The sequence below is a fragment of the Gavia stellata genome, chromosome 36 (assembly GCF_030936135.1).
Source record: "Gavia stellata isolate bGavSte3 chromosome 36, bGavSte3.hap2, whole genome shotgun sequence".
NCBI classification, from domain to species: Eukaryota; Metazoa; Chordata; class Aves; order Gaviiformes; family Gaviidae; genus Gavia; species Gavia stellata.
In genome coordinates this window covers 2062501-2082263 of record NC_082629.1, presented here as the reverse complement: position 1 = coordinate 2082263, position 19763 = coordinate 2062501, and the positions used below count along the sequence as shown (strand labels likewise).

At 61.8% G+C, this 19763-nt stretch overlaps 1 protein-coding gene across 1 annotated transcript in view; it reads right to left on the bottom strand.

The window, feature by feature from the left end:
- Positions 1-19763, bottom strand: part of LRP1 (LDL receptor related protein 1) — an 89542-nt gene that overhangs the window by 29363 nt on the left and 40416 nt on the right. Inside the window, exons 7-33 of the mRNA XM_059832776.1 lie at positions 16412-16574; positions 15227-15449; positions 14714-14903; positions 13191-13334; positions 12579-12815; positions 11834-12014; positions 11139-11361; positions 10697-10886; positions 10106-10231; positions 9309-9449; positions 8863-8988; positions 8484-8600; positions 8248-8328; positions 7151-7201; positions 5925-6092; positions 5396-5578; positions 5000-5200; positions 4667-4912; positions 4166-4363; positions 3446-3650; positions 3124-3288; positions 2480-2724; positions 2028-2159; positions 1688-1915; positions 1337-1511; positions 653-747; positions 252-401 (exon numbers count right to left, since the gene is read on the bottom strand). Of these exons, the coding sequence (XP_059688759.1) occupies positions 252-401; positions 653-747; positions 1337-1511; positions 1688-1915; positions 2028-2159; positions 2480-2724; positions 3124-3288; positions 3446-3650; positions 4166-4363; positions 4667-4912; positions 5000-5200; positions 5396-5578; positions 5925-6092; positions 7151-7201; positions 8248-8328; positions 8484-8600; positions 8863-8988; positions 9309-9449; positions 10106-10231; positions 10697-10886; positions 11139-11361; positions 11834-12014; positions 12579-12815; positions 13191-13334; positions 14714-14903; positions 15227-15449; positions 16412-16574 (4584 nt within the window). The remainder of the gene's footprint in view (positions 1-251; positions 402-652; positions 748-1336; positions 1512-1687; positions 1916-2027; positions 2160-2479; positions 2725-3123; positions 3289-3445; positions 3651-4165; positions 4364-4666; positions 4913-4999; positions 5201-5395; positions 5579-5924; positions 6093-7150; positions 7202-8247; positions 8329-8483; positions 8601-8862; positions 8989-9308; positions 9450-10105; positions 10232-10696; positions 10887-11138; positions 11362-11833; positions 12015-12578; positions 12816-13190; positions 13335-14713; positions 14904-15226; positions 15450-16411; positions 16575-19763) is intronic.

The following is a 19763-nucleotide window of genomic DNA, read 5'->3' as shown; positions in this document are numbered from 1 at the left end:
GAGAAAGCAGGAACATGCAGCAGCTTTCCCCATCCTCTCCCACCCCGGCAGCAAAGAGCGGTGGCTCTGCACAGATTTACATGCGATGGCCTGGAAAAAGGGGTCTGAGCTCAGCCTTTGGTGGATAAGCATCCCCCCCCACCCCAGCTGCTACAGGTGGCAACATGGCAACAAGCAGCCTGTGTTTGGGCAGGGCCAGGAGAAAGGGAAAGGCCTTCACAAACCATCCCCATCACCCTGCCAGCTCTCACCCATGATGGCCAGGGCGGTCGCCTTGCTCAGCTGACTCTTCACAGACTCGATCACCTCCAGGTTGCTGCCATCCAGGTTGCATCTGTTGATGGTGCCATTGCCAGAGCTGATCCAGTACAGCTTGCTCTCTGGGTAGTCAATGGCCAGGCCTGGAAAGCAAGTGACTGTCAGTGTCCAGGCAGCAGGCAGGGACCGTCACTGTCTGGGAGGTGGGATGGGACTGGCAGAGTGGACGGGGTGATGGAGAGAATGGGCACGTGAGGTCAGGGCAACCCAGCACAAACCAGCTGCCAGTCCCCCGGGGAGCCAGGGCTGCCAGAGTGGGGGCTTGAGGCTTTTAGGGCCAGGAAGGGTGCTGCAAGGCAAGGTGGTACTGGGGGGGTGGGAGGGGGATCCGTACCAACAGGCCCTTTCTGGTTGGTGAAGAGGAGAGTGCGGTTGCTGCCATCCATGTTGGCCACGCTGATGTTGTCCCCATCTGTCCAGTAGAGCTTCCTGCACCGGTGAGGGGACACTGAGCACGGCGGCTCCAACAGCCCCACAGAGATGGCCCACACGCAGTTCTGCCGCCCTCCCAGCCCACCCAGGCTCCGCCAGCCCCTGCCACCCCAGCCTGCTCTCCAGGCTGATGCCAGCCCTGTGCTGGGCCCTCTCCCCTCTCACTCCACAGCCCGGGCAGCCCAACGGCTTTCTAGCCTCCGGTGCCGGGACCCAAGAGGTGGTTTGGTGTTTCCAAGCACTCGCGCAGCCCTATCCAGCAAAGCCCCGTGCACACCCAGACTGGCACACGCTCGTGGATGCACACTTATCCGCAGCCTGTTCTCCTTCACGCACGCACGTGCGTGTACGGAAATACAGCCCGCTCCTTCGCACATGCTGACACACACCTCCCGAGCTGTGGCCCTCTCTTCCCTCACACACCTCCTACACCTGCTGACACATAGGGAGAGCAACCTGTTCTCCCCTCCACTGTGCACGTGCACTGTCATGCGCACACACACGTGTGCCTGCATGTACACCTCCTCCTTTGATGTTCCTGGCCTGACCCCAAGCCCGCTGGCACCATGCCCCGCCACAGACTTACCCCCGGAGGGGGTGAACCACCAGGCAGTGAGGCTTGTCCAGCCCCTGGATCACCGCGTTCTTGAAGGAGCCATCCAGCCGGGCTACATTGATCTGCTTCTTGTTGGCGTCATAGCTGGTCCAAAACAGGTTTCTGGAAACCCAATCCACAGAGAGGCCGTGAGCGTTGGGCAGGTCTGAAAGGGAACAGAGAAGGGAGACTTGTTAGTTGTGAGAACGGGGCTGGGATGATATTCAGATGAAGAGGAAGGGCTGATCTCATGGAGCCGAAGCCTCTGGAGGGCTGGCAGCTCTGCTCGGCTCCGGGACCTGACGGGAGCAGCCATCCAGGGCGATGCTCCTCCACACCCACCTGCAGACACAACTGTCTCCACACCGGTGCCGTTGATGAAGGCTCTCTTGATGGTCTGGGTGCGGACATCAGACCAGTAAATGCGCTGCTCCAGGGCATCATAGTCCACCACCGTGACATTGTCAATGTCGGGCACCGTGAAGGAGATGATGTAGTTGTAGTAGGGGTTGTCAATGTCCACACCCCGGATCTCCATCTGCCGCGCATACAGCAGGAACTTCTTAAACTCTGGGGAGAAGGACGAGAGGCGCAGGCGTGGGACCTCAGCCTGGTCTGCAGAACTGGCTCCAAAGCACCTGCCCATCCTCCCCGCCCCAGGGTGGCCTGGGCAGACCCCTACCATAGCAGGTCGTGTTGTCCTTGTCCAACTTCATGAGGTGCGGGCAGGCACAGGACAATGTGCGGTTGTAGTTGATGAGGCAGAGGTGAGAACACGGCCCTTTGCCCCCGTTGGCTTCGCAGGGATTAGGAGCTGCAAAGGGGATAAGACTCAGCAATGTCCCTGTTCCAGGGGACACCTACCCAGGAGGCCCCAGAGAGCTGCAGATCTCCCAGACCCTGCCTCCCCCATCGAGGAGCTCTGACCCATCAGCCTCATCATCCCAGGACACTTTGCTGGGTGGCCAGGAGAGACCTCCGGCTCAGCAGAGGGTGAGAAGTGGCAGCCACGGGGGTGGGAGCGTCTCCCACGCAATGCTCCGAGTGGGTGTGGGCGCACACCGAGTGCCAGTGCCACCTCCCCACTGCACTCCCCCCGCCCCATCCCACCGCCTTCGCTTCCCCAGGCCTCACCCAGGGGCTGCCGGGAGGGGTGATACACCTGCAGGTCGAAAGGCTGCGTGTTGGTCCTCTGCACCACTGTCACGTTGTGCCCTGTCCACTTGTTGGCCTTGGCCAGCGTGTTGGTGCGCCAGTCGGTCCAGTAGACCTCACCCCCATACAGGGTAACAGCGAAGGGATGCGACAGGTACTCGTGTCCCCGAAGCACCTCGATGTGCCCCGTCCCATCGTACAGGGCTGAGTAGATGGCATCTGACCTGTGCCCAGCAGAGACAAGGGGTGAGAGCGGGCAGATGGCTGGGCAAGCGGTACCAGGCACAGGCAAAGGCCAGGTCTTTAACCCAACAGCAACAACCCACAGGGTCTAAGCAGCCGCCACCTCTGCTCTGCTTAATGCTGTGGAGGAGGACAACTGCTGGTTTACACCAGGGATCAGAGCCCCCCCCAGAGGAGAAAACCCAGAGCAAAGGCTGGAATGTACTGCAGACACAAACAGACCCCACAGAGCGAAGGCTTTCGCTCCCAGCCCAGCAGTCAAATGGCAGAACACGGGAGCGAGGAGGAAGGTGCCAGAGCTGGGAGGGACAGGGAGGGCAGGAGTCCACAGGGGACGGGGAGGGGGAGGCGTGGGGCAGAGACGGGTATCCTGGTCCTACCTGGCGTCGATCCAGAGGATGCGCTTCTCCAGGTAGTCAACGGTCAGCCCGTTGGGCCAGCCCCCCGAGCCTGTCTCCTTGTGGATGGTGCGCCGGCCTGCGCCGCTCATGGAGGCGGCCTCGATGCGGGGCAGGCTGGCATCCCAGTCTGTCCAGAAGAGGATCCTGCAAGGGACAGCAGGCGGGGACGGTCAGCACAGGGACACCAAGCTGTGCCTCATGAATCAGCAGTGGGGTGTGTGCCCAGACAGGAGCCTGGTCCCTCTGCATGATCCCAAGGGTGCCACTGTGTCCTGATGACCGATGTCCCCTCCTGCCTTACCCATAGCGGGGGTCCAGGGCAATGGCGCGGGGATGCTCGATATCCCCAGCCAGCAGCGTGGTTCGCATGGTGCCATCCAGCTTGGCCACCTCAATCTGGTCCAGGTTGCTCTCCACCCAGTAGATGTTGCCAGCGATCCAGTCCACGGCCAGCCCCTCGGGGGTGGCCAGCCCATACTGTATCACCACCTCAAAGCTGGTCAGAGCTGCAGAGCACAGTGCCAGGAGGGCTCAAGCTGGTGCCTCTTTCCCGGCCCACCTGCCACCATCACGCCCCAGTCCTGAACAGCTCCACCCGGCCTGACTCGGGTCGATGGTGGGGGGGACACTTCTTCCCCATACAGTGCCTGAACCTCAAAGGGCTCAGCCCCATGTCCGTGGTCCCGGTGCTAGGCTCTCGCTGTCCCCCTGCGGGTGCCCCCTCCCGCAGGTGCCCCCTCCTGTGGCTCTGCAGCACTGATGGGGAGGGGGCCCAGCTTTGTGCTCCCAGCTGCTGGGCTGCAATTACCATTAGGGAAATGCTGGGAATGCTAATTAACTTCTACATAATGAGCAACCTTGGAGAGCAGAACAGGATAGATACAAGGCCTGTGGCCTCCAGCGGCTGCACCACTGCAGGGTGCCAAGGAGTCATTGCCGGCGCCCTATCCCAGAACCACACCCCTGCTTTCCCACCTGTCCGGCCCCCGCCAGCTTGCTGCACACCCACAGGGCTACGCACCCCCATTCTCAAGCAGCTTTCCCCTGTAGATTTTGTCCTCCACCACATCGGTCCAGTACAGCGAGCTCTGGTTGAGGTGGAAGTCCAAGGCGATGGTGTTGCGCAGCCCAGGGACCAGGACGCTGTAGTCACCCCGGTGCAGGTCAATGCGGCGGATCTCGTGGCGGTTGGAGAATATGATGAATGGTTTGAAGGGGTCTGGGGAAAGGAGGGCAGCATCAGAAGGGGTACATAGACAAGGCAGGGGGAAGGTGTCCCTGGCTCCTGGCCCCAGCCCCAGCTACAGGACCACCCACACCCCTGCACTGTAAAGGGCTGCTTGTCCCAGGTGGGGAGAGCGAGGGGTCCACTGTCAGCAGGCAGATCCCCCCAGGACCTGGCTGTGCCTGTCAGCACGGTCCTCAGCTCTGCTGCTGCTGCCTCCAAGAGCGGGGGCAGGACAAGCCCCATCACAGGCAGCTGGGGCGATGCTGCCAGCCCCTGTAGCCCACCCACACGCACCTAGGCTGCGGCAGCTCTCGCCGTCAGGCTCCAGCATCCAGCCCTCATAGCAGGAGCACTTGACGTTGTACTTGTCCTGCTCGCACTTCTGGCTGCACTTGAGGTGCTTGGCACAGTAGCTCTGGATCTGGCAGGTCTTGTTGTCCGAGCCCAACTCCATCCCCAAGGGACAGGAGCAGACGATGCCCTCACCGGGGGCCACGGTGCAGTTGTGGCTGCAGCCACCATTGTTCAGGGAGCACTGGTCTGCGGAGAGAGGACGCGCTCATCAGCTCCTCATCCCGCTCCTGGCCGAGGGAGACCCCGTGTCCTGGCGCCCAGCTCTGCACTCACCGCAAAGCTCGCCCTCGTCGGAGCCATCCCCGCAGTCATCAGAGCCATCGCAGAGCTTCTCGGGGGGGAGACAGATGGAGGTGTTGTTGGCGCAGGTGTGTGAAGGAGGTTTGCACACCAGCGACTCGCAGTTCTCCTCATCCGAGTTGTCCTCACAGTCGCTGTCCCCGTCACAGACCCAGGCCTTGCTGATGCAGCGGGCTGCCAAGGGGGAGCAAGGAGGGGACAGATCAGATGCAGAGATGTTATTTCAGGCACTCGGGGTCCCGGCTGCCCCGGAGCTGGTGTCCCTCCACCACCTCCCCTGTCCCCATCCCCACAGAGCCAAGGCGGGTCCCAGGCCCTTCCGAGGTCAGAGGGGCAGAGGGCAGCGGTTCCCCCCTCCCCTGCTCTCACCTGAGTCCTTGCAGCCAAATTTGACGTTGGGGTCGCAGACATGGGTGACCCCCTCGCAGTTCTTCTCATCACTAGAGTCCATGCAGTCCGTGTCACCATCACAGCGCCAGCGCATGGGGATGCACAGCCCATCCAATCGGCACTGGAACTCGTCGGTGTGGCATCCCCCGGGTGGGCGCGTGGCTGGTAGGAGGGCATGTGTGCCCAGTCACTGCCTTTGTCCCGACAAGCTGGGAACTGGGTGGGCTCAGGGGGCGGGAGGAGGACTGGGCACTCAGCCCAGGAGGGAAAGGGCCGGGGGCACCCAGAAGTGCAGGAGGGAGGTATCTGGGCACCCAGGGTGGGCAGAGGAGGCTGCAGGATTCCCTGCCTGGAAGGTGGGGGCTCTGTTCAGAGGGGCTTTTGGCTCTCCAGACAGGACGGCAGCAGCGCTGATGCCCGGGAGAGTCCATCTGCTGCGCTCACCTCCCCCATTGCCCGCTCGCTCCCTCCTGGGCAGGACCTGGCCCCGCCGCGACCTGGGGCTCACCCTGGTTGGTGCAGTTGGCATGAGTCTCATCACTGTAGTCCCCGCAGTCATTGTCCCCGTCGCAGGTCCAGTGCACAGGGATGCAGCGCCCACTGTTGCACTTGAACTGGTTGCTGGAGCAGGAGTGGCTGCAGCCCGCCTCGTCGCTGTTGTCCCCGCAGTCGTTGTCTGGAGGGGGAAGGGGAGCAGGAAGGGGCTCAGAGAGCGCCCAACCAGCCAGGAGGGCTGGTGGAGGCACAGCAGGAGGGAGGAAGGCAGAGACCCCCCGCCAGAGGAGGCGGCCAGGGGAAGCGGGGAACAACAGGGACCGGATGGACCACGCCAGCAGACAGGACACGGGGCAACAGGCAGCCCCTCAGCACTGGCGGCAGGACCCCCGCAAGAGAGGCCGAGCTGAATGGAGAGCCCCTGGCCCCCGGCCCTCCCGCCCCCCGACACGCTCACCAGGCGTGGCTACAGCACCAGCAGCGCACAAAGAAAATGAAACACAGAAACTGCATAGATCAGCCATGTACCTGGGGAGGCTGGGAGGGGGCCCAGCACCAAGGGGGCCGCTCCGCTCCAGAAGGGGAGCGGAGCCGTGGGGATGGTGCACTCCTTTACGGGGCACATCCATGGGGAGATGGGCTGGTACAGCCAATTGGGAGGGTGTCAGCTTGCCTGGAGAAAACCCCATTGCCCACTGACGGGCAGGGGGAGCTTTAGTCTGACGGTGCTGCAACACTGGCAATGCAGCCCCTCTACCTGTCCTTCTGGCGCCAGAACGGGGCACGGGGCTGGCCTGGCTTGCTAGAACCACCACAGGGCTCTGCTCCGCTGCAGACGCCCCGCCTGAGCTTGGTAAAGGACCTTTGCCTCCCTGTGCCTCTGTCTCCCCTGACACAGGGGAACTCATGACAGGCACGGGGACAATGGCACTGACAGCTGCCACGTAGCTTTACCAGCAGCCCAGCTCCTGCAGCTGCAGACCCCGACCTCTCCGGGCTCCCACCAACAGGAGCTTCCAAAGGAACTCGTTGAGCCGGGAGGGATGGCTGCTTTGCTCCCCAGCACCTGGCACATCCCTCCCACTTCTGGAGTGCAGGGGACATTGCCAGAGAGTGCGGGGGGCATTGCCAGTGTCTGCAGAAGCAGCCCACAAGGCTCCCAGCACTCTGGAGGGGGCAGGTTTGGGGGTTGTGTGGGGCTAGGTTGGGGGTCTGGTGCATGTTGATCTATGCACTAACCGGTAGGCTTTGGACAGTTCTTTTCGTCAGAGCCATCCCCACAATCTTTTTCTGAAACACAGAACCAACCAGACAGGAGAGTGGGCACAATGACAAACAAAACAACACAACATGGCACACGCACAGAGAGCAGCACAAAAACACGCTGACGCTGCGACGCGAACATCGACATGGAGAGGGACACACAGAGGCTGCGCAGGCACACCGAGCGGCCTGGGAGGCGAGACCAGAAGCAGCGGAGGGTGCTGGGGGAGCCTGGGGCAGCTGGGCTGGGAGCCCCTCGTCGCTGCAGCTCCTGCCCTGTGGGTGCCTGGCAAGGCTCTCGGCTGCACAGAGGTGCTCCATGCCAAGGCCATCGTGCTTTTGTGAGCGCCTGGCTGCCAAAACTGGTGGATCCCCAGGAAAAGAGACCGTTCCTTGGTAGGGACGGCTCAGAGGTGTGGCTGCCCCAGGAGGAAGAGGCTATTTGCTCAGGAAGACCCCAGGGACAGACCTGCACCCGTGGCTCCCCACTAACGCCCTGCACCGGCACTCTGCAGTTCTGAATGTGCCTTGCCTGCTCTGAAGCCACTAATTAAACCTAACGATGCAGAGCTGCTAGGAAGACTGAAATAAACCTGTGGGGAAGGAAAGCAGCCTCGGGGCAAACCCCCTCCCCCAGGCCTGGCCCTGGAAACAGATCCGAGGCCAGACCGGAGCTCACCGGGAGACCTCTCCTGCCTTCCCTAGGGCTACGGGACATGGCTCAGCCCTGTCAGCAGCACAGGCCACTCAACACTCGTCTCAAGTGTTGGGGCAGAGTTTTGGCCACCTTGCAAAGAATGCCAAGGTCTGCTGAAACGATCCCTGCCACGGTGTTCCTGTAATACACGCTCCCCCAAGGGCAGCCAAGGAAAATGTGGGTCTTGGTGTTGCAGGATGCACTTACAGCTTCAGCATATGCCTCCTCCATTCAGGGCCTGGGCTCTGCTGTTTAGTACAAGGCTGAGAAGTGGCCCTTGCAGGAACAGGGCCCCCTGCCAGGCTGGCACCCCTGCGTCTGATCTCGCTGTCCCCGGCTGCACCCCCCTTGGCAGCTGCGGAGCCACGGTCCTTACCGTTGTCACACCGCCAGTTGATGTTTATGCAGCGCCCATTGTTGCAGGTGAACTGTGTCAAGGGGAAGCAGGTCGGGTAGGCTGCAGAGGAGGCAGAGGCGCGATCAGTGTGGGGGAGACATCCTGTGCCCCAATCCTCACGCCTGGACTCACCCGTGCCTCTGCCCCACGGTGGGGTGAGGAACAGCGCTCCCCCAAAGGGCCCTGTGCTCCCACTGCTCCCCGCCCCAGCTCACCACATGAGGCAGACTCGTCGGAGCGGTCCCCGCAGTCATCGTCCAGGTCGCACGTCCAGGAGATGGGGATGCAGCGCCCACTGGCACAGGAGAACTGGTTGGGGGAGCAGGTCCGAGCTGACCCAGGGAGAGACAGACAGAGCTTTAGTAGCCGGCGGTGCCTTGCTTTGCTGGGGGAAAGGCAGGGAACAAACCCTCCAGGGCTCCTGTGAGGCACAGGCGCAGAAGCCAAACTGGCTGCAAGGTGCGCAGCAGGGACGCACGAGGCCCTGAAACCTCAGCCTCAGCCCTGCAGCACACAGGGAACAGCAAAGGCTGCGGCTCAGCACAGCAATGCGAGCTCTCCCTCTGTTCCTCAAGGATGAGGCAGGCTCCTCACCCGAGCAGGTGGAGTTGGACTCATCCTCATTGTTCCCGCAGTCGTTGTCCCCATCGCAGAGCCAGCGGTTGGGGATGCAGCGATTGTTCTTGCACTTGAAACGGTCCGAGGGGCAGGTGTGCTGGTCTGCAGGGGAGACACACGCTCAGGACCTGCCCTTCTCCATCCCACCCCCGTTCCTCCTCCATGTCTGGTGGACAGAAAAACTGAGAGAGAAAAGGGCAGGGAGCCTCAGACAAACTGGGGATCCAGGATCCTGATCACCATTTCCCCCCTCAACTGCTCAAGCCCGCTCCCCTCCTAGAGCTGGGGAGACGATGCAGGGGTCCTGGCTGCCCAAGCCCATTCCAGCCACTGGCCCCACATCTGGGGGAAGCTGAGCCTGAATCCTGCCGCCCCAGGAGTGTGTAAACCGCTATCCTGCTGCGCAGGAGGTGGCTACGCACGGCAGAGCTCGGGGGCTTCATCACTGTTGTCCAGGCAATCATTGTCCCCATCGCATTTCCAGCGCTCCTGGATGCAGCGGTTGTTCTTGCAGGCGAACTCCCCAGGCTGGCACTGCGGAGGGGGGATGTAGGACGGGTTGGCTGGCAAGGGAAAAGCAAAGGGAGGGGATGGTTTTAACAAAGTGACCAAGTGCAGGGCAGCAGCGAGGACAGTCCTGTGTCCCCAGGCTGGCAAGATGTCTATACAACTGCCCAGCAGCCCTGAGAGCCTATGCAGGCACTTGTGCCCACGTGCACCAGCTCCTGAGCATGAAACAAGAAGGTGCAGCCCATGATTGAGAGGGAGAGACCATGCCTCAGCCTGCATGCACAGGCTACGCCAGCAGAGCTTCACCCCTCTCATTTAAGCCGGCGAAGCACAGTACTACCCAGGTTCCCAAGCCTGAACCTGGCTCTCCCCTACACTGGCAGCGGAGCAAACCCACCCCAACTGTGCGGGCAGCATCAGACACGGCTGCACAGCTTCAGCGCAGCAATCCCCATCAGGGATTTCCAACCACTTTCCCGGGCAGGCGGCTGTCCTGCTGCTGTCGTGCAAGAGGAGGAATCGGAGAGGAAACGTGGTCTGCAGGCTCCCACGGTGCAAGGAGCACCCACCTCCCCAAGCCGCGGTCCAGCCCCCCACCACGTGAGGCATCACTGCTGATGTGCCAGAGCGGAGCCGTAGATCCCGTGTCCCCAGCCATCCCTTGGAGAAAAGGGGTCCCCACCAGGGGCCAGACCCCAAGGTAGCCTACCCTGGCAGGTGACAGAGTCTGGTCCCAGGATCTGGTCCTCAGCACAGGCACACTGACGGCCTCGGGGGGTGGCCAGGCACAAGCTGCTGCAGCCACCGTTGTTTACGCGGCACTTGTTGGAGCCCACTGCAGGGGTGAGGAGAAGGGGACTTCAGTGCTCAGGGAACCTGCTGACCCAAGGGGGGCTGCTGGGTGCCCCCAGCCCACTGGACTCCCTCAACAGGCTCCACAGTTGGAACCCAGCTGGAGACCCCAGTTTATCAGACCATGCAAGGCAGTGGGGACCCCTCAGGGGACGCAAAGCCTAGCTGAACTAGCCAGGAAGCCTGGCAGGGAGGGAGGGGGAAAAAGAGAGAAAAGGCTGGAAGGGCAGGGGATGAGTGATAGCAGCGTTTATGGAGAGAAAGACAGGGTGCAAGGGGATGGAGAGACAGGCAGGGATATGACCAAAAGGAAGCAAAAAGAGGTGGGCGGCTGCTTAGGTGGGGCACTGCCTTGGCCCCCAGTCACCAATCCCATCCCTCTTCCAGCCCCCCCATTCCCTCGTGCATGGCGGGTCCCCATGGTGCCAGGCAGAGGTGGCCCCAGCACCTTGCTGCTGCTGCGCATCGTACATCCGGATCTCGAAGATCGGCGGGCGCTCGTTCCGAAGCAGGCTCACCACCTTGGAGGCCTGGTCCAGCCGGTAGATGCTGCCGCTGCGGTACTCAGTCCAGAAAAGGAAGCTGCTGTAGTGGCACAGCCCAAAGGCGTGATTCAGCTCAGGTCCCTCATACACGATCTGCAGGCACAGGGAGGCAGAGAGGCTCGTCGTTAGCTGGGACGGGTGCCCAGGGATGGGCAGCGGGACAGGACAAGGGACAGAGAAAAGGGGAGAGGAGGGGACAGGCGGCAGGGGAGTGTGGCTGAACATGGACGGCCACCCACTGAGCAGACCCACAGCGGACGCAGACAGCCAAGGCAATGGCTCAGCTGCCCATGGCCCCAGCTCAGGGGTGATCAGCGTCCGAGAGACCGTGGGGCTTCCACTTGCCTTCCGCTCAGTGCCATTCAGGTAGACCATCTCGATGCGGTCATAGAAAGCATCCACCCAGTAGAGGATCTTGGCCGGGATGTCCAGGCTGAGCCCGTTGGGCCACAGGACAGTCTTGGAGGTGATGAAGATGTTGCGGTTGGAACCATCCATCCAGGCTCTCTCAATCTTGCCCCTCTTGCTATCCTTGGGATCCTCCTCCCAGTCTGTCCAGTACATCCACCTGCCACAGACACTAAGCTGTTACGGAGGCAGATAAGCTGGGCTCGGAGCCCACCCCACCGCTGATCTGAAGAGTGACTGGCTCTGCCTCCACTGAACCAGGTGTGAACTCTCCGGCTGCTCACAGAGCAGCTGACACAAAGCAGTGGCGAGATCCCACTGCCCTGTGCCTACAGCCAGCTCCCAGGCCAACGCAATGGCCCGACAGCCCTCCCAGCCACGCCAGTGCTGCCGAGCCCAGGATGAAGCTGCCGTGCAGCACAGAGCCGCTGCCATCACCACAGCCAGAGCTGCTGCCCCGCCTGGCCCCGCTGTCACAGCTCGGGAGCCACCGCGAATGCTTGGAGACACAGCGCGGCACCCACAAGCCATACGGAGCTGGGGATCCAAACACCAGCTCTTCCGGTCCCCACTGCAGGCAGGAGCAGCCATGCCCTCCCACAAGCCAGCCCTGCCCGCCCAGGCACCCGCACCCGTTCAGGGGGTCCACCACGATCGCTCGGGGGTGGGTCATCTTCCCCTCAATCAGTGTCTTCCGCGTCTGGGCAGCCTTCTCCAGCCGAGCCACGCTGATGGTCTTTTTGGGGCCGTCATCAGTCCAGTACAGGTTGTTCCCCATCCAGTCCACAGCGATCCCTTCCACATTGTGGATACCTTTGGGGAAAAGCAGGAGCGGGCGCTCATCACCAGGGCTGCGTGGCAGCGGAAAGATAAGTGGAGGCGACAGCCCCGTACGATTCATGGTGTTTTTGGCACCACCCAATCCCAGCTCAACCCGACAGGGAACCTGTCCCAGTGCAGGCAGCTCCCCCAGAGGTACCGCAGCCACAGAGAGCCTGGGCTGGAGAAAAACTAATTCTTTGCCTGCGGCAATGCAAACGTCCTCAGCTGGCAGCATGGGGATGGATCGGCCACAGCGCTGAGCCCCAGGGACTCTGATTGAGCGGGGTGGGCCTCCTTGGGCAGGAGGGGGACATCCAGGGACAGGGGTCCCTCACCTGCCTCTGCTGGGGCATGTGCTCTGTACCTGTGTCTCAGTAGCAGTCTACGGATAAACCCAAATAGCAGCTTCAAAGCTTAGTTTTAAGGGTCAAAGATGCAAGTGAGAGGACAGAAGTGCTGCCATTACACGAGGAAATACGCTGATGGCCGCTGCTGCCGGCTCCCGGGGGCTGATCGCACTGGGGAGGGACCAGGCTGGGCCCCTTGGCCACGCACCGTCCTTCAGGATGGTCTCTCGCTCCGTGCCGTCGATCTTCTGGCGCCCAATGAGGTAGCTGGTGGTGTCAGCGAAGTAGATGAAGCCAGTCTCAGCATGGAAGTCCAGCGCTCGAGGGTTCATGAGGTTCTCAATGGGGATCATGTGCTCGTCTGGCACCTTGGCTCCCATGTCCATGCCGCGGATGATGCCTGGACGCCCCTTCCCATACACCAGGAACAGCTCGTGCTCGGGCTCTGCAGAGAGATGGGGAGAGCCATCGCCACTGGCCAAGCCAGGGCAGCACTGGGGGTGGGCAGCCCAATGCATGTGGCACCGGGGCTTTTGCAGGTTGGAGCTACGACAGAGAGGCCAAGAGGAGGCAGCAACCTGCCCCTGCACGCAGCAGGTCTGCAGGGAGCACAGAGCCCAGCAGGCAGCCCACAGCTTAGGCCAGGAAGGAAAGAAAGGGTGTTTGCAACTGGGAGGGAAGGAACTGAAAAGCTCTGCTTGCCCCTGGGCCCATGTGCTCCCAATCGTCTGGCACAAGCTCACCCGAGTCCCTCGCAGAGAGGGGCGGCCACTGGCCCCCCTCGCCCCCCCGCAGCTCTCCGGGGAGGGCCAGGACTCACTTTTGCAGGACTTCCCATCGCTGCCCAGGCTGAACCCGGAGCGGCACCGGCAGGTTCGGGTCTTGTGGCTGTTCCCAAGGAGGCAGATATCCGAGCAGCCCCCCGGCTTGCCGAACTGATCCGGCTCACAGGCATGGCTCCTCACTGCAACACAGAGCATGGGCTCCAGCGGCTGGAGGCAACCAGAGCAGCGCAGAGATGTCCTGCCCAGCCACAGGCCCATGCCAGCCAGGAAGCATGGGCAGGCAGAGGACACCAGTCTGCAACCACAGAGATGCGGAGACGGTCTCATGGGTGCTGCTGGCCTGACCGTGGCTCCCAGCCGGTCAGCCAGGGCCTGAGCATTGCACAGGACAGACAAAGCAGAGATGGGAGAGGACCTGCCCAAGATGCAGGGTCACTGCAGAGCAGAAACAGGCACGGCATGTCCCAGGACACTGCCACAGCCACTGCGCCACACTGCCTCCATCTTGCCACGCCATCCCTCACGGGCCATGGTGAGAGTGGGGCTGCCTGGCCACTCTGCGAACAGCACTGGCAGGATGAGCCCCGGCACAGGGACAGCTAGCACTGGCCCAGAGAGCCCTCTTAATCACACTCCTGCACCACTCAGAAATCTCCTGATTATTTTTATATTCTGGAAAATGCCAAGCAGGCTGCAGACGCTAAGAGGATTTTAAACGAGTAAATTGATTAACTGCAGGAAGGTGCTGGGGGTGGAGCAGGCAGACAGGGATGGATGCAGGGAGGGGACAGCGCCTGCAGCTCCGAAGCCTTTCAACTCCCTTGAAATCCCTTGGTGCATGGGAGCGCACGGCCCCATTCAAAGGGCAAACATGCCAGCAGCGGGGACCAAGAATGTGTGGCACTGCAAAAGGGAGCCATTAATATTTCAAGGTGCCGCATCTGCTCCAGTGCCCTGAGCTCTCCAGCGAGATGTGATCGATCAACCACGTGGCGCAGCTGCCCAGCGCACGGGTACAGCTGCCATGTCTCTTGCAGGAGGAGACAGAGAGATTGCGGGGGCCGCGGGCACCCCAGGGTGTGCGGCAGCCTAGAGAGAGGCCGGCCCCGTGGCTGCCTGGGGAACGTGAATCTCATGCAAGCCCCTGGACGAGGAGTACTGGCAGCGGGACAGCAGCTCCAGGAGTCCCTGCAGACCACAGCCGGGCAGCTGGCTCCTCCATCCCTGTCCCTGGGCCAATGCATTTTGGCCCACCCAGCACTCGGCACCCCCGGGCAGGCTCCAGCAGCACCCTGTGCTCTGCTGCCGCAGCGAGGGTCCCACTGCCAGCTGCTTGCCCAGGCACACGGAGCTCGCAGGGAGGGGGGAGCTGGAGGCCTTTTGGCTGAGCACAGCTCCTTGGGGCTGCAGGGTGCTATCGATGGAGGCTCCTGGGCAAGTGAACCCATCCTGGGTGTCTGGCCCCATTAGGAGAGGGAATTCAGAAGGTGCAGCCTGTTCCCATCACCACCCAGCCTTTGGGGTCCAAGAAGCTGCTTTTCCCAGGCCAGGGTCCCACCTGTGGGCTGGCGCCGTTGGTGGTAGATGTGCAGCGCTCCTCCCTTGTCTACCCGTGTCACCACCTGGTACTCGGTGCTGTTGAAGCGGTTGACCCGGATGACGCTGGTTTTCTGCTGGGCGTTGGCATTGTCAGAGTTGGTGGCGTAGAGGTAGTTCTCAAAGACGGTTAGCCCGTAGAGGTGTTCAATCTGGAAGGCACCGCGCAGGCATCCACGAGGAATTTAGGAGGAGACATGAGAACCCCAGCTCCGAGGCATGCAAAGCCCCCAATCCCTGCCCCTGATCCCACCCTATGGCTCTTGCCACCGCCTCATTTAGGGCACGAGACCAGGCTTGGCAGTCAGGTGCTGCAGGACCGGTTGGTGTTCAGCAGCTTGCGTCTTTTCTTTGCTGGACCAGCAAAGCCAAGCCTGTGGACCAGTGCCCGCCAGCAAGCTAAGCTCAGACATGCCTCTATCACACTCTGCCATAAGGCCCCCCTGACACCGATCCTCCCTCTGGCCTCACTCACCAGGATGCCCTGGATGATGGTATGTCTGTTCTTGCCTTCGTAGTCCACCACCTCAATATAGTCCAGGTAGGCATCAGCCCAGTAAACCAGACGGTTCACCAAGTCCAAGGTGATGCCGTGGGGGAAGACAATTTTGCTGTCCACCAGCTTGGTGCGGTTCTGCCCGTCCATGTCGCAACGCTCCACCTTGGGGATCTGTCCGTAGTCCGTGAAGAACACTTTGCTGCGTGAGAAGAGCAAACGCGGGAGCTCAGAGCCTGGCTGTCACGTTCGACCCAGAGAGAGGGAGGATGCAGACATACAGACAGCGCACGCTCACGCCTGCAGACACAGGCTTGCCCCCACGGGCACGGGGGTGGCTGGGGTCCACCACGGCATCTCCCCGCCGGGGCCGGCCCAGGGGAGCGTCTCGCTGCCTGTGCGGCCCAGCTGTGCCAAGGGCTGGCAGCACCTGCCTGCACCTGATGCCAGGCGCAGCAGCAAGGGGAGCTCAGAGGAACTGCAGCAACCCGGGCAGAGATGCTGAGACAGACAGACAAAAGCTTGAACCCGGATTTGCTGGTGTCACCAGGAAGAGGGGTCCAGGGCCCTCCACCAGCTGACGTGTTAAAACACAACCTGACGTATCTGCCCGTGTGCTGTGCACCTGAGAGCCATCCTGCCTGCGGCGGCAGCTCCTGGCACACCGCTTCCCAGACAAAGCACAGCCCAGAGCCAGGGCTCGGCACCGCCGCCCTGAGCGCCCAGGCCATGCTGGGTCTCTGCTGCAGAGCCCAAGAGACTTTAACCCAGTCATCCATGGGGCCTGTCTGCACTTTCCCTGTTCGGGGCCAGAGTGAGCACCCTAGGATGGAGCGTGTCATTGGGTTAGGCAGACCGCACTCGCACGCTGACAGACTTCCTTGCCCAGCAGCGGGATTTCCCCTGCACAAATGCCCTGCGGCCACAATGCGCTCGCAGAAAATGCTTGGTGGGATCTAGCATGCCGCTCTGCTCCGCCCACCACGGCCTCGGCCACACTGGCTCCCTGCTCCTGGGGTCCAGCAGCTGCCACACACGCCCTGAGCCGCCCAGATGATTCAGCATCCTAGCTTCCCCATCCACAGCTCCTGGCTCGCTCCACCTCCCCACATCGATGGTGCAGGTCCAGGCAGCAACGCTGAGCCCTCCCACCCCCAAGCTTACCCCATAGCTGGGTCCAGTGCTATCCCCTTCGGGTTGTACAGCTCCAGGTCCAGCAGTGTGACGCAGGTGACTCCATTCTTGTTGCAGACAAAGATCCTGTCATCAATGTCATCCACGAAATAGAAGTTGCCCGTGAGCCAGTCAATAGCCATCTGCTCCACATCTAGGCCATGGGAGAAGGGGGGAGAGGGCAGGTTAAGGATGGAGGGAGGGAGCCAGGACCTTCTCTGACCACTTCCCAGCCACCCAGACATCTCAAGCACAAATGGAGCTGAGGGCTGAGGCTGTGTGAGCCACGAAGGAGCTGTGATCTGCACTGCACCAGGGACCTGGCCCCGGTCACCCCGCGTGGATTGACACAGCAACCCATCCTCTCCTCCCGAGGGAGACGGGACCTGCCACCCCACAGGCAGTCCAGCTGCAAGTGGCTGTGCTGTTGGAGACATCACACAGAGCCAGGAAAGCATCCCACGGGAACACTGGCCTGAGCAGGGGGAAGGCTCTGCAAGGTGGGCACTGGAGGAAGGAGGAGGCAAAGCTGGTTCCTGGAGAGCCACGTAGCACGGAAGGGGAAGAGGCTCAAACCATAGCATCAGGACAGAAAAGGTCTGCTGAGCCCACGCTCTGGCAGTGCAGGGAGGGACCACAGCAGCTGGGGGCTGCAGGCAGAGCTCCGCTCAGGCGACGCACGGGCAGAGCGGGCAGCACTAATCCAGAGCCACAGGGATGCCCCGAGCCCTGAAGCAGGTGAGAGACGGCATCTGGCATGCAGCACAAATATTTAATTAAACCAGTGAAAGCCTGTTAAATCGGATAAACCCAACGTACCCAAATTCCTTCCTTGCAACCAGGTCAGCGCTCGGCATTGCTCTGCCCCCCATGCCCGCCTGCCGGCCCCAGGCCAAAGGCCAGGGTGAGGGGCTGCAGCTCTCAGAGGCTCTGGGAGATGCCAAGTGCTTTGGAGGCCTATCCTTTCGGTTAGGGCCCCCCGAGACCCCACGCCACCCCCACAGCAGCACTGCAGTGCCGGCACCGCAGCTCGGCTTCACACCCAGCATGGGCAAGGCAGAGGAGGGACGGGACGAGAGCAGCAGCCCCACAGCCCGACCACCCCGAGGACATCGGGACCCAGACAGCCCCGGAGGAGCAGGGCCAGACACTGCTGAATTATTAACCAGCTCAGAAGCTTCGGAGTGCAGAGGGAGGGAAAACATGAATCAAGCTAGGACATTTTGCAACGCCCCGCACACCCCCTGCTCGCAGGATTCGGCGTGATGATATCAAGCCCTTCCCTGCTGTAGCACCACAAAGTGCTGCCTGGGTTTTGATGAGACCCAGCTACTGAGCACCCAGTGGTTTGGGGGTGCCTTGTCCGAGCACAAACCCAAACTCCGAGTCCCCGAGTTATCCAGGCCAGGTGGCTCGCTCACATGCCTCCACTGAGCACTTTGTGTCAAGGCCATGGCCCCGGGGATGTCCTGCCGGCAGCGATGGCCGGCTGGTGACCAACCGCCCTCCCCTCCGGAAGGGTGAAGCCGTGGCACCCGCAGTCACCACCCAGCGTGATGCATCTCATACAAACAAGTGGAAACAGCCAGAGCCAAGGAATTACCATCAAACCAGCTGAGCCAAAGGCCTGCACGGGGCTACTGCCACACTGTCCAATGTGCCAGAGCCATCGGTGAGGCCAGGGCAAAGTCGGGACTCCTGGCCCAGCCAGGGCCCCTGCATCCTCCAAACCATCTCCTGGGCACCCGCACACCTGCCAGCGATAGAGGCTTTCATGCTGAGTGAAAACCACCTAAAAAGATGCACGGGGGGTGGCAGGGGGCTGGCGTGGGGCAGGCGAGGGTCACGCTCTGCCTCCGAGACAGGCCTGCCTGAGTCACACTGCCTGGACCTGCGCCCGCCCTCCCTCCGCCCCGCACCCCCCAGCTCTGATTCACCCCTCTGACAAGGGGAGGGGGCGGCAGAGCCACGCACACGTGCGCAGCCCTGCTTGGGTGAGAAACGCTTCAGCAAAGGGATGTGCAAGAATTCCCCAAAAAAAGCAGGTCTTGGCTGGCGCCTGCGCGGCTGAGTCAGAGTCACAGGACTGGGGGAGTGATCCAAGCAGGGGTGGACGGGGAGCGCCCGGTGGGACGATGCAGAGGCCCTCGCCCCCCACACAGGGGCGCGGACCCCCCCTGGCCACAGGCTTTGGCTTTTCCTCGTTGCCTTCCTCCAGGAGGGGCCTGGCCATCGCGCCCCATCATCAGCACTCGCCCGCACCTCAGTCCTCCTTTCCCGTCGCTCTCCCCCAAAGCCCCCGGCATCACGGGGCCGCTGCCACCTCACCGGCCATGGCCTGCTGAGCCGGAGCCACGTCCAGCCCATCCAACGAGGAGGAAGTTCACCCACACGACACTCGAAGGCTAAACAAGAATCAGAAGGGAAAATGGCCAAAGCAAGCTATAGGTTTCCAGCTGCTCGCTTCCTGGGGCTCGCAGCTTCCCTCACGCTGTTTCTGCGACAGTCGCCTCTCCCTGTCAGAGGAGAGGGTCCTGGTCCTCCTGGGGGTCTCCCGGCCGGGCCCCAGCTCCAAGCAGGGCAGCGCTGGGCTGGGGAGCTGAGGGTGACGCAAGCACTTGCTCTTCTCCCAGGCTGTATTTTTGCAGCTGGAAAGCATTACCCTCCTCAAAGGCTTTTGTTTTTCAGCTTGCTCCTTCTCTCCCTGCTCGCCGTCCTCCCCCCTCCTTCGCAGGAATCAGTTTTTATTATTATTATTATTATTTTCAGCTCTTTCTTTTAGCCTCAGCTAAACCTGGATTTCCTCTTGAACTTTCAGTGCAAGCTAATTTAGCAAATGTCTATTTTTAACCCCTCGTGTTAGCCCGCAGAGCACTCTCCCCCCACTCACCACTTGGCTTCGGGAGAGGGGAGGAGTGAGGGACGCGGCCTCTTCCCCCGCAGGCACCGTGCGTCCCCCCCAGCACGAGAGCGGGTACCCGGGGAAGGTGTGCCACGGCCACCCATGACCGGCAAGACGTGTGCAAGGACCCTGGTGCTCAGGGGCACCCGCAGGGACCAGCCTGTCCCTGGGCACAGGAGGGGTCCTGTGAACAACTTTCACAGAAGGAAGAAGCCGGGTGGCAGCGACCACCCCTCTCCTCCTGCCCGCAGCTCCCAGCAGCAGAGGGGGGCTGGCTGCCGAGTGCATCCTTCCCACCAATTCCCATCCCAGAGTCAAGTCTTCCTCCTTGCTCAACCAGCGCTGGGCGTTGCAAGCAATTGCAACATGCAAAACTCATTTCCCAAGATTTATTTATTTGCTAGTATTTGAAAATGAGCTTGTGGGGGCAGAGAACAGAGA